Source organism: Columba livia, chromosome Z, assembly GCF_036013475.1.
Source record: "Columba livia isolate bColLiv1 breed racing homer chromosome Z, bColLiv1.pat.W.v2, whole genome shotgun sequence".
NCBI classification, from domain to species: Eukaryota; Metazoa; Chordata; class Aves; order Columbiformes; family Columbidae; genus Columba; species Columba livia.
Window position 1 is genome coordinate 46,329,956 of NC_088642.1, and position 14,390 is coordinate 46,344,345.

General features: G+C 43.4%; 1 protein-coding gene across 4 annotated transcripts in view; it reads right to left on the reverse strand.

The window, feature by feature from the left end:
- The window catches only part of MARCHF3 (membrane associated ring-CH-type finger 3), a 96,524-nt gene that overhangs the window by 35,261 nt on the left and 46,873 nt on the right, over positions 1-14,390 (reverse strand). For 3 of the 4 annotated variants that reach the window (XM_065045694.1, XM_021288007.2, XM_021288006.2), the window contains 2 exons: positions 5,734-5,929; positions 3,464-3,671 (listed from right to left, as the gene is read on the reverse strand). In XM_065045694.1, coding sequence (XP_064901766.1) covers positions 3,464-3,671; positions 5,734-5,906 — 381 coding nt within the window. In that variant the 5' untranslated portion in view covers positions 5,907-5,929. The remainder of the gene's footprint in view (positions 1-3,463; positions 3,672-5,733; positions 5,930-14,390) is intronic. The other variant, XM_005502793.3, reaches the window with a different exon arrangement.

Here is a 14,390-nt window from a genome sequence, read left to right on the forward strand (position 1 = left end):
CCCCCTCAAGAAAGTCAGTAATGTCTTCGAATAGTCAGAAATACCTTTTTTTTTCCTGATGGAAAATCTCTAGAAGGAAAGATAAATGTAATGGTTCATTGCTTCAGGCATTTTTATACTACTTGTCACTGACCAATGGCTGGGATATAGTTGCTGCATAAGACAAGGTCGGCTGAGGAGTCAGCGGGTAAACTTCTATAGACTATACTCTACAAATTACTTTAAGAATACAATAGTACCTATTGACCTCTTAAAACGCATTGGTAAACTCATCATTCACCTCCACTGAAAGGACCATTCACCATTTCCATTATCTAGTTCACAGGCACCTTTGGAGAACTAATTATCTTACTTTGACCCACACGACCCGCTCCCCACTCCCGTCCCCCCCCCTCCCCCGACACGGACACACACACACACACACATGATGTAGTTAAAAGCAGGTGGCCACTCTGACTTGTCACTTGTCCAAATATTACAGCAGCTTTTTTTGTGAGAGACAGTCCCACTACACCTGATAAATCTCTCTAATACTCTGGGTAATACAGGGGGAGGCAAACAGGACAGTGCTTTTATGATGCAGAAGATGGGGGAACCTGACAACTTGCATCTGCTTTAGTCATGCTTTGGGAACTTTCATATTTGCTGTAACTAATAGCATGAGGACAACTTCGGATTTCAAAGACCTATGTGTTAAATAGGTACAAACTTTAAGGACAAACTTTAATTATACTAACAGAAATCAGGAATTTCGATTGCTATCTTTCTGCTCAATTTGTCTTCTTGCGTACAAGTCACTGTAGTTACTCTTTTGTCTCTGCTGTTCTCAACTCTTAAAAGTAGAGCTTTAATTCCCTTCTAAACTGAAAACATACTTCTTGTATAAGATCACAACAAACTTCAGAAAAGTCAGTTGCCTTTTTTTATTACCTCTTCTGCAATCACATGTAACTGCTAATTACTGCACTAAAATACTGTGGGTGTGTAGCTGAGAAGCAGGAAAAGATTAGGTAACAAAGACAAAAACATCAATTAACAATGTGTACTATGTTTCAGAAATGTTCTTGCACCTGGTTCTCATTTGTCCTCAGCTAAAAAAACAAAAGACAGCTTTAATGTTGTTATTATTATTGTTGTTGTTGTTTCTATTATTTATTACTGCTTTTGCCAAAAAGAAGCTTCACTTCATCAAAGAATGATCAAGTGACCAGACTCCCCCAGCCTGGGCAGCGTTAGCTTTGCTTTCAACTTCTTCAATCATCGTTAGCTCTGGAAAATATCATGTCCCATTCATGCAAAGCAAACATCACAAGAGGCTTTTGCAAGAGAACAGCTCAAAGAAGCCGGACTCTAAAATCAAACTGTTCACTTTGCACTGCCTCAGCATTGCTTATCTTTCTTTTCAGAAGGCAAATTCAGAGTGGCACTGTCCTTGTGGCAAAACTGCAGCCAAAAACCGCCTGGCACAGGCTCAGAGCAGCTGGATGGCAGAAGGTATCATGTTGACTGGAAAATGGTCAAGTCACAAAGATTTTGCTGCCCAGCCTAAGAACACTCATCAGCAGAGTTTCTCAAACTGGAACCAGTTTCTGGGAGAGGCAGTAGTCCTGCCAGAAGCACAAACAACAAGCCAGAGGCAATCGAACACAGCTGCCCTAAGCTTGCTCTGGTTAAGGCTTGACAAGACTACAGGTCTTGTGCTAAATACTGTGTCATGTATCTCTTTTTTGCTGTTCCTAAGGAAGAATGAAGATATCCTTAGGCTTAGACACAAAATATGCATGCCTAACTTAATCCAGCCTAAAGCAATTTTGGTAGACTTCAATGACATCTGTTCACCCCCTCTCTGCACAGGTCCTTGACTTGCTTCCCAGCCATCCATTTTATTCTGTATCCTCTCATCTGTGAGTAAGAACAAAACAAGATGGCCCTCATCCTTCTTGTTTTTAATATCTGTCCTGGTTTTGGCTGGGATAGAGTAAATTTTCTTCCTAGTAGTGCTGTGTTTTGGATTTAGTATGAGAATAATGTTGATAACATGCTGATGCTTCATGAGTTGCTGAGCAGTCAAAAACTTTTCTTCTCCTCACACCACCACACCAGCAAGAGGGCTGGGGTGCACAGGAAGCTGGGAGGGGACACAGCCAGAACAGCTGACCCCAACTGACCAAAGGGATATTCCAGATCAGTTTATTTCATGCTCAGCATATCAACTGGGAGAAGAAGAAGGAAGGTGGGGACATTCAGAGTTAGGGTGTTTGTCTTCCCAAGTAACGGTTATGTGTGACAGAGCCCGGCTTTTCTGGGGATGGCTGAACACCTGCCTGCTGATGAGGAATGGAGAATGAATCCCTTGTTTCGCTTTGCTTGTCTGTGTGGCTTTTGCTTTGCCTATTAAACTGTCCTTATCTCAACCCATGAGTTTTCTCACTTTTATTCTTCCAATTCTCTCTCCATTCCACCCAGGCAAAGTGAGTGAGTGGCTGTGTGGTGCCAGTTGCGGTTAAACCACAACAATATTGTATGCCCTTCATGCAGTTCTGCTGCAGTTTAGAGGAACAATGAAGAAGGACATGTTGTCCTAGACTCAAGCTTAGCATGTAACCACCTTTGTCTACAACTAGTACAATAAGATGCTTCTCGTTACTTCTGTAAAATGCTATTATTTGTAATGCACTTTTAATTCCAACACAAACCATAAGTTTCACATTTTTTTTCCAAATTAAAAAAACATGAGGAGAAAGATCATTAACAGTGTAAGGACAGTTATCGTGGCTTATTTTTTTGGCTTTTTTTTTTTCTTTTTCTGAGTACAAAAAAATAAACCCTGGCAAACTTGAGGCAGCCACTAAAGCATCTATAGTTGGCAAAAACTGAATTTTAACTGATAAGGCAGAAACAATTGTCCAATTCACTGTTGAATCTGGTACACAGGCAAGAGGAGGCCAAAAGATCACTCACAAAGGGCTAAATATGCCAGATATTGAGCAAGAACAATTCCTTCTTATGGGCTTGACACTGGAAATCAGGTTTCTAAGGCTCCTCGGTTTGTTACCTCTCTCTCAAAAGCAAGAAAAAACTATTCCTGATCTATACTTAATATGCTGAATACTGACACTTGTCTCGCATTCCACAGAAACTGTTACTTACCCCTCTTCCATTCTCTGCCAAACCGGCTGGTATACAAATAATTCACTGCAGACTGTTTCCCAAATCTCACTCACATTTGCCATGAAGAAAACCCATTGATTCCACTCTTCTTGCCTTTTTAAAATTTGGTTTGGAATACGGGTTTTGTTATTCCTACCCCTTCACTGAGCTCCTGCCCTCATCTTGCCAAGCCCAAAACTCATAGCTTGCTTTGGCTTCAGCAGAGCTGCAAAGGCTTTGAGATGCCTATATAAAAACGAGCATGATTTTCTCATTGAAGCTAAGCTTTTGGGGACATGCCCCATGTACTGACCTCCACCAATGGCCTGGGTTTGCGCTCCACTGCAAACCTGAAGTGGCAGAGTTCACAGTAGCTGGTGTTTGAAGATGACAGCCAGTGCTCCAGGCAGCTGCGGTGAATGGTCCCCAGGGTCCCTGTACATTCGCAGGGGGAAAGCAGGTCTTCCTGACTGCTGCCCTCATGGCAGATCCTGCAGATTGCCCAGTCATTGAAAGGGCTGCTGGAGGAGAGAAAATTGCATACAGGGCTGTGATGTAGCCTCTTTCTGTATGTCATGAATTAACAATGTGGGAAAGATTTGCGGCTTGTGTACTTGCTCTGTAGTTAGAACACTGGGCTGCTGGGCTAATGGCTGCACGCAGTCTGGTGTACTTGTTTAAAATATCTCTTCTGGGGGTGAAAAAGTGGAGAGTTCAAAACATATCAGAGTGACAGAAGACAGACAGACAGACAACCAAGTGCTTCTGTACCTTTGGATTTCCCACCTCTTCATATTCCAGTGGAGCAGTCGCTTCAAGAAATATCTAAATGCATAAGGGAAGTTTCAAACCTGCCTCAGCTGAGCACGTCTTATAGTAATGACGATCTCTGCCATCACTCCTGACCTACAAGGTAGCATCTCTTATGCTAGTGATGATCCCCTGACCTCTCCAGTGATCAACAGCAAAGGCCTACTGGACCTGAAACAGCAGCAGCTTGCCCTGTAGGGGTGTGAAGGCAGGGTCACAACTTCAGGCAGGTGTGTGCAAGCAGGAAGCTCCTGTCCACCGGGAGGGTTTCTCTTTGGGACAAAACCCCACCAGCAGCTCAAGGAGTGATATTAACAGTATTGAAAAGGAGGACTGTGTCACACACACACCTGGTGGCAGGGTGCTAATATACAAAGGGAGACAGGTGATCCTCCTGCCAGTGAAAACCTTAATGACTCTTGATTTTAACTATTGAAATTCTCTGTTTTGCAGAGGAATCTTTCAGGAAGGAGGAAGGTAGTCGCATGTCTGCCTGAGGTGCTTGGGCTTAGAGCAGTGGGTGGAAAGCAGCAGCAGACTGCGAGCAGCAGTGCTGCTGAGCCATGGGATCCACTACGCTGCAGCTTCAAATCAACTCCCCCTGAATGCCAAGGCTCAGAAAGTTCATCTTTTGGCAGAGGTCTTGGAAACAAAACCTCTCCCTACCACATATGCCACTTCAGTTTATCTCAGAAAAGTGGGTTTTTTCACTGTCACTGACAAAACCTCACTAGCAGATAGCATACAGTGGCACACAGCTATTCCCTCTGTCCCTCTTCTGGGTGTTTGCAGGCTGCCCCAGGTAGACCTCACTCATGTGTAACTGCAGGAAAGAGTAAAGAAGCCAGCCCGCTCCTTTCCATGTGCCTGGTAAAACTGTATGAACTTGTGCTTGATGCTCTGCATGTACATCTGGGCTGTGCAAAATGCACCGGGTTTTAAAAACTTGCTACAAGTAAAGGTGAAAAAGCCATTTCAGGCTGTCACATTGCAGGTGCAGCAGCAGTTAATAATTTTACTCTTCACATAAATGCAGTGGATTGGATTATATTGGCTGTTTTGTGAAAATCCAGGGCTACCCGTGCAGTCTTTCCAGCTTGACACCACTGAAGTGGCATTTAATTTTGTCCCAAGTATCAACTTTGGATATGGCCAAACCCCTAAGTATCCTCTTTCTTGCTTCTAATGAAAACAAAGCCAAGCTGGAGCAGGGTGGTGTTTCAAAGGATACAGTTTAAATGTATATTTCACCACTGATCTGCCATTCTACACTGAGAGCAGGAGAAGGTGCTCTCAGTCACTTGGTTGATGGCTGAGGCATGAACACTTGTGTGTGCATCTCTGCTAGAAATAGCCTATCCAGCTGCTCATCGCGCTGGCTTGGGAAATGTGAAGAAAGCATTTTGCAGAAGCACTGACGGCAGCAAAAAGGCCAAACACAGCATCCCACGCCAGCCAGCGCCTGCCGAACCCTCCCGCTACATATCAGGGCAAATTACTGCAGCTGACACACTTGAGCAGCAGCATCCCCAGACAGCTTGCTTCCCCCTTCTTCACCGAGTATAATGATGAGGGCTTAATTACATATGTAGCATAATCATTATAAAGTTAAGACGAGGGTTTAATCATGAGTGCAGGGTGGTAAGCCTTCATTATGCACAACACCACATCTTCCCTTCAAATGCCCGCAGGACTTGCGGGTGGCAGCTGGGGAGGGGGCACTTGAGCCCACACAGGGAAAGGGCCTGGCCCATCCCGGCACCCCTCACGTACCTCTGCGTGGCAAGCGTCCGCACGACGGAGGAGAGCAGCTGCCCATCTTTGGTTGACACTTGCATGACATACTGTGGGCAGCTGTTGGTGCCAGCGGGCAGGGTCTTGCCGTCGGGGGCTGGCAGGCGCTCAGGCGGGACTCCTGGCAGGTGGCTGCAGCGGCTTGTCCTCATGGCAACGGCTGGTGGGTCCCCATCTAGGGAGCAGGGAGGACAGGTAAAGGGCACGTCCCTCCCTGTCTGCAGCTTCACCACACCAATCAATACCAAGAGTGGGAAAAAATGTGCCCCCACCCCCCACCCCAACCCTCTGAAACCTGCTCAGAAGGCAGAGGAAGCTTGTGACTTTGTGTGTCATGGAAAACAGCCTGTAAGTCTCCAAAACAGCATACTGGGTCTCTGCACTGCTTTTTTCTCCACAGACTCCTAAGCTTATGACTGATAAATGACAACACTAAATCTTTTTGTCCCTCCCCCCTCAAAGGCTGCAAAGGCAAATAAAATTTTCATCTCTTGTGCTTTTGAACTTAAAGGCTGCCTCTGTTCACCAACGGGGAAGGTTACGTATCAGAGGAAAAAGTGGCCGATCGGCTCCAAATCCCCTGTGAGAACATTCCACTGCTGCTAAGTGCCTTCCATCAACAACCCATGGCAGAGCATGTGCCCACCAAATAATCCTGTACAGGCCTTGTGTCACACAGACCTGCTTAATAACAGCCTGTGTGCAGTAATAATTTATGCCACAAGGTGAGGCAAAAATCACAGCTCGACTGTGTCTTTTTTCTCTGCTTTACTCTTTCTTCCATCACTTAGAGTGCTTTCAACGGTGGAAACTGGAAAGCATGGGTTATGCTGATAATAAAGAGCCTGGGGATGTAAATTCCTGATAGCTTTGCATGATGCTCCGTGCTGGGTGTGCTTGTTGGTGAGAGGAGGCTGTGTAGCTCAACAGGTAGAACACCAGGCTGTGCTCCTGCAGGCTTGCTCTCCAGATTGGTCACCAACAGCATACATACAGGGTGGATTAATCCTTTTGCAAAAGCAGGGTAAGACTTCCTAGCATGCTTTTAGACACTTGGCTACAGTCACATGTAAACGCTACAGATTACTACCACAACATTCACACCTTGACAGCAGACACGTTTGTCTGGGCTGCATTTTACCCTTAAAAAAAGCATTTTGCATTGGACACCACAATTGCTTGTGCAGTAAGAGTACCACAGAAGGGAAAAGAGTCTTTAGAAATTAAACATTAATCCACACTTTTAAACAGAGGTATGTCTCTGGGTTTTAAAAGAAATCTTGTAATTTTATCTCATCAGATTTAACGAACACATGGTGCAGTGGTGATTCCAGAAGTTTCACAAAGTAGATGAGAGCCTTGAAGATGAGAAGTGCAGTGGCAGCCAGCGGAAGTTGGCAACAACCAATTGAGAGCAATCATGGAAACTGATCCTCTTAAAACTACATGAGAAGCTGCCAAAGAACTCAACATCAACCATTACACAGAATCTCAAAATGTTAGGGATCATCTAGTCCAATCCCCCTCCTGGAGCAGGAACACCTAGATGAGGCTACACAGGAATGTGTCCAGGCGGGTTTTGAATGTCTCCAGAGAAGGAGACTCCACAACCCCCCTGGGCAGCCTGTTCCAGTGCTCTGTCACCCTCACTGAGAAGAAGTTTCTTCTCAAATTTAAATGGAACCTTCTATATTCCAGTTTGCACACTTTGTCCCTTGGTGTCATTGGCTGTCACCGAGATGAGCCTGGCTCCATCCTCATGACACTTACCCTTTATATATCTGTAAACATTAATGAGGTCTCAGTCTCCTCTTCTCCAAGCTAAAGAGACCCAGCTCCCTCAGCCTTTGCTCAAAAGGGAAATGCTCCACTCCCTTAATCATCTTCGTTGCCCTGCGCTGGACTCTCTCCAGCAGTTCCCTGTCCTTCTTGAACTGAGGGGCCCAGAACTGGACACAATATTCCAGGTGTGGTCTCACCAGGGCGGAGTAGAGGGGAAGGAGAACCTCTCTCGACCTACTAACCATCCCCCTTCTAATACACCCCAGGATGCCATTGGCCTTCCTGGCCACAAGGGCATAGTGCTGGCTCATGGTCATCCTGCTGTCCACCAGAACCCCCAGGTCCCTTTCCCCTACACTGCACTCTAATATGTCGTTCCCGAACTTATACTAGAACCTGGGGTTGTTCCTACCCAGATGCAAGACTCTACACTTCACCTTGTTATATTTCATTAAATTTTTCCCTGCCCAACTCTCCAGCCTGTCCAGGTCCCGCTGGATGGCAGCACAGCCTTCTGGCGTGTCAGCCACACCTCCCAGCTTCGTGTCATCAGCAAACTTGCTGACAGTGCACTCTATTCCCTCATCCAAGCCATTGACGAATATATTGAATAATACCGGCTCCAGTACTGACCCTTGAGGCACTCCACTAGAAACAGGCCTCCAGCTAGACTCCGCCCCATTGACCACGACTCTCTGGCTTCTTTCCTTCAGCCAGTTCGCAGTCCACCTCACTACCTGATTGTCCAGACCACACTCCCTCAGTTTAGATGTAAGGATGCTGTGGGAGACTGCGTCAAATGCTTTACTCAAGTCAAGGTATATCACATCCACCAGTCTGCCATCACCGTTATGTCCTCATAAAAGGCTATGAGGTTGGTCAAGCATGACTTCCCCTTGGTGAAGCCATGTTGACTGCCTCTAATGATCCTCTTATCCTTGGTATGCCTTGAGATGGCACCAAGGATAAGTTGTTCTATCACTTTCCCAGGAATGGAGGTGAGGCTGACTGATCTATAGTTACCCAGGTCCTCCTTCTTGCCCATTTTGAAGACTGGAGTGACATTTGCTTTCCTCCAGTCCTCAGGCACCTCTCCCATTTCTCAAGACTTGGCAAAGATGATGGAGAGTGGTCCAGCAATGACCTCAGCCAGCTACCTCAGCACCCACAGGTGCATCCCATCTGGACCCACGGATTTATGGATGTCCGGACAGCCTAATTGGTCCCTAACCCAGTCCTCATCAACCAAGGCAAACTCCTCCATTGTCCTGACTTCCTCTGGGGCCTCAGGAGTATGGTTGTTCGGTATTTGGAAGCAAATTGGAAGGTAAAAAAGCTCAATAAGTGGGTGCCTCATGAGCTGACCAAAAATAAAAAAAATAATGGTTCTGAAGTGTCGTTTTCTCTTACTCTACACAACAATAAACCATTTCTCAATTGGATTGTGACATGAGACGAAAAGTGGATTTTATATGATAACCAGTGATGATCAGTTCAGTGGTTGGACCAAGACAAACCTCCAAAGCACTTCCCAAACCCAAACCTGCACCAAAAAAGGTCACGGTCACTGCTTGGTGGTCAGCTGTTAGTCTGATCCACTACAGCTTTTGGAATCCCTGTGAAACCATTACCTCTGAGAAGTACACTCAGCAAATCAATGAGATGCACCAAAAAAAGGAACACCTGCAGCCAGCATTGGTCAACAGAAAGGACCCAATTGTTCTCCATGACAATGCCCGACCACATGTTGCACAACCAACACTTCAAAAGTTGAACACATTGGTTTACCAAGTTTTGCCTCATCTGTCGTATTCACCTGACCTCTCATCAACTGACTATCACTTCTTCAAGCATCTCAACAACTTTTTGCAGGGAAAAATCACAATCAGCAGGATGCAGGAAATGCTTTCCAAGAGTTTCTTGAAACCCGAAGCACAGATTTTCAGGCTACAGGAATAAACAAACTTTTTTCTCATTGGCAAAAATGTGTTTCTTGTAATGGTTCTTATTTTGATTAATAAAGATGTTTGAACCCAGTTATAATGACTTAAAATTAATGGTCCAAAACCACAATTACTTTTGCATTACCCTAACAGAACAGGAAAATAGCTGGCAAAGTGTTTGTTTTACAGGATTATTTCAGCTGTTTTAAGACCATGCATGCCCCAGAGAGCAAATGAAGGCTGATGAGACAGCTTGCAGGGGATATGATGTTCAGAGAATGGGGAAGGAAATCAGACTCTGGCCTTCCTTTACAATGAAAATGAAGCAAATGGCTGATCTCAACCATTAACACATAAGATATGCAGACTTTTTAAGAGAACAAGAGCCATGGATTCTCCAAGGAGACTGTGGTATCAAGATTTTGGTTTTAAAATCCATGGTGAGACTGTAACAAGAATATTCAGCAACTGAAGAGCTGGTTCATTAAACTTAAAAAGCCTAGGCAGTACCATGCTTACAGACTCATGCTACACAATTATATATTTATTTTCTGACTGCTTCACTGATCTCATTAAGTACCACAGCGTGCTTATCGTTGCGTATAAAGTGACTACCCAAGCCTTTACAAACACATCCATCAGCCACTTGATGAGTTCAGAGCATTTGCTGAAGCATCAGATGATGCAAGTAAATGGAAAGCTTTAAAGCATACCAGAAATAATGTAGCTTTATCCATGTAATGATGTTAATTCAAATTTCTGTGTACAGTACTGCATTGACAGCCCACTTTTCTATGTTACTACACCCACTCATCTTGCACATCTCGTCTATCCCAAATCTATTTTAAGATCACCTTCCTACTGTAATATTTAAACCAGATCTTTTCCCTCTTCTAGTTTTTCTGCTTTGCTTTTGGTGCCAATCTCTGACTCTCCTCACCTACATAACACAAGATCTTCTGACGGGAGATGGCAAAGTCTAATTGTCTTTTAGAGTGACTCTCCAATTTCAGCACTACCTTCCAGCTGTCACTGATAAGTGTGTACTTCTTGGTGTATTTCTTCTTCTCTTCACTTTCTTGTGCAATTACTTCAGTCAGATATACAAAAGTCCCATTTTCAGGGTTGTTTAATAATCACAAATCGAAAAATATTAAAAATCGAAAATATAAACATATGCATTTATGGATATCACAGCAAAAATAAGGATATTGCATGTATTTTCTTCGTACCATAAGTGTGAGGAAGAAAAAAACAACAACGCTGTTAAATTCTCACAGCTGTTTTGTGTCCTCAGAAATTTCACATTCCTGGCTGGTAGGAAGTCAGTACATGTTTTCCTGATGGGAGGACACAGTGGAACAGCATTCTATGAAATGTTGATTAGCATGTCCTAGTTGTGATTTATCCCTTCAACTTCATTCACTGGCTTATGAAATACATATCTCAGTGAGTATTGCGAGTCTCGCATACATTCCTGTTACTTCTGCATTCAGTGCTCTGGTTTACAGACATGAAAAGCACAAGTCTCAGGATAACAAGTCTACTCCCTTGTTCAATTTACAGTTACAGATGCAGATGATCACAGCAGTTTGCAGTTAGTTATGCTATTTCCCCCCAAAAAGTGAGTTACTATACATACAGTTATTAAATTAAACCTGTCACTGTGAAAAAAAACAAACAACAGAAGGGAACGAGATGCAGTGTATTCAAGCAAATTATCTGAGTCATGCTGGAGCTGGGTAGAAGATTCAAGAGCAACCTACGTACTTTACCCAATAACATTTTATAGGATGCTAACGTAGCAAATATTAGGGAAAACGTACACTGTTTTTTGCCTCCTGATCTGCTGGCTGCTACTCTCAGTGTTAAAACGATAAGTGAACACCATCTGATTATCTTGCCTTTCTCTGTCCTCTCCCACTGCTTCATTTTTTAAACCATTCCAAAGTCCAGACTGCATGCTAGGGCTTGAGTAGTTATGAAGAAGTATCTGGAAGTATTTTTTTTCTTGACATTATACAAATGAATGCAAATATGTTGGAAAAGTGGCTTAGCTCCACAAACAAATGCCACCAAACACTTGCAATCTTTGTTTCAGAAACAAGCTACTTCTCGGCTTAGTCAACTGCTGATTATTGCTAACAGCACACCCCCACTGAGCTCAACAAACATTTATTTATGTGCTGCAAGGTATTTATAGCATATCTTCTTTCCCATGCTTATATTTCTTTTTAAGAGATTTATAACTTCTATCTCAAAAGAAGCCATAAGACTCAACAAATGCCATTGAGAAAGTCTCTGCCACTCTTCTCGAATTACACTCAAATATGTGTTGCTAAAACTAGCATTACTGTCCTGAAAAGTAATCTAAAGAAGAAACTGTCTGCATTTACAATAAGCACCTCCAACTGGAATCCTTGTTGCACTCTTTCCTACTGTGTGTGAACTCACCTTCAGTATCATACTGAAGAGTTAGATTATCACAGTAGAGTTTTTTAATCAGTGATGCTTGAAGCAGCAATGAGTGGCTTAGATTTGCATGAGACAAAAATATCTTACACTTCAAACAGTGAGTTGCAAAAGTTAAACATTCATGTAGAGACTGTGTGTGAATTGCTCTTTATTTTTTTTCCCAGCATCTTTGTTAAGAATTGCACATATTGCACCTCTCACAGTCATGGTGTTTCAAACTTGGAAATCCACTCAACTTCCTTATTCCATGTTCCCATGAGCTACTGTATTAGTTTAAAGAAACACAACTCAAGCATGTACAAGCTTAGAGACTTAAAAACATGCATGAAAAAACACTGCCTTCCCATCTGGACACATTTTCCCAAGAAATACTGCATTACTAAAAAACACAGACATTGATTAAAACAAATCAAACAAAAAACAGTTTTCAGAGATGTATTTTTGTTTCCTGTTTATGTACTTTCACATGCCAGAAGAATATTTCTCTTTTCACTCTATCTACAACCCAACATTCAAGATTAAAATGACAATCCAGTATCAAGCAGAAATGGCAAACTAGTTGTCCTGAAGGTCAGGAGTGAAACCTAGCCACACATTGACATTGTGTGACTTGACAGGTCCATGTCCCCTACATGGGCCCATGACTGACTCAGCCTGCCCCACAGATTCTGCAGGTACAAAAGAAACTCTTTGGCATAGATTAGCAGTTTGGTCTTCAGTGACTTGTGTTCATTGACAGATTTTTACTTCAGGACAGATCAGCAGATTAGGAGCACAGATACAATTCTGCATCGTACTGCAATGTGGAAGAACAGTGCACCTTGTGGAGAAATGTCTTCCACCTTTATTTTTATGTCAATCCTAGTTGATTACTCAGAATGCAAATTGTTGCATTCTAAATAGTGTACAAATAACTAGTTTCAAAACTTGTTCTTCACTGGCTTCAAACATATCAAACAAGTATTACAGTGTATATACTATGGGGTTTTTTTAATGGAGAACAGGAACTCATCTTTTCCTCACTGAAGTTTAGACAATATTTTTATGCCATCCTGCCCCTTAAGACAGCCATTTTTCCTAGTAGTTTCTCGATGCAGAATACGTCCATGTTCCAATTATCCTGACTTCGCGTGATCCTTATAGAGATAAACCACTATGCACAAAAGGCCTCTGCTTTAATTAAATTACTATTAGGTGTTTAGTTACAGCAGGACAGAAGTCAGTACTGTAGGTGGTTAAGCTAGCCATGACTAAGCCAAATCCCACTATGTTAAGGTTCTCCAGAGACTAAAACAGGCATTGCAGTGACTGGATGACTTGCTGCTTTGTCTCTCAGATTCACCTTCCCACTGAAAAATGCAAAAGAAGAACCAAAATTCTCAGCTACACGGTACAATGAAACTTTCTAGTTTTTTCACCTATTGAGACAGGGTACAGTGAAAATGGCATGGCCAGAACCTTTCTAAAAGAGCTAGACACCCTGGGGCACCTGAAACCCTTATTTTAATAACTCTTGACACCCTTAAGAGTAAGCTTTTTGTATGTAATTTCCAAGGCATTCATATCTGGAATTGTTTTAAATGTTTCTTGACCCTTCCCTCCACACTCTACCACACAGAGCTTCATGGATCCCCTCCTAGTTTCAATCCCTCTGAGGTGACTAAGTAAAGAAAGTAATGGAGTAACTGGTTGTTCCAGTTGTAGCCCTAGATGCTGTCTGCCAACACGGGAGATACCACCATACTTCTTTCAGCGTGTTTCTCAGAAATCAGCTGGCCACTGCCAGCTGGTAATTACAGTTTAGGAACCTTGCACTGTGGGAGATGCCTGAAGGGCAGGCACGGCCTGGGTTCCCAACCTGCCCCTTCTGTCCCCTATGGTATGTGTCTGGCCATGCCCTGTCCCTTCTGCATTTGTGGCCCCAAGACTCCAGCTCATCAGCTACTCTTACTTCTTTTCTCTGGACTTGCTTCCAGTCCTGTTGTACTACTGTGTGTGTGTACCACGGTTGTTCTTTGAAGTAAGACTACAGCAGCTAAGACCAGAACTCATAATGGGAATGGAGCTCTCCTACAGCCTTAGTACATGTAAGGATCAGTAGCACTGGTACTCTTGCTCTGTTTGTTATAAAGTAAGGAAAATAAAAAGGTACAGAAACTTTCAGTAGAAACATCTTAGCTCCACAGGAAGTGCACATAAGACCGTTAAGTCCTACAGAGTAAAAAATTAATTTCTGCAACTTGAGAAGACAAAATAACTCCGACATCTGATAGTCATTTGTGGCTTACAAAACAGGAGGACATATAAGATGCTGCAAACCTGTCCACTTACGGAGGTGCAAAGCACTTACTGGCATCAAGCCATCAGTGAGAAAGGCAGCGGGGAAATGGCACTGGGACACAGCAGTTTCGATACATGATGAAGGAAGAAAGATGT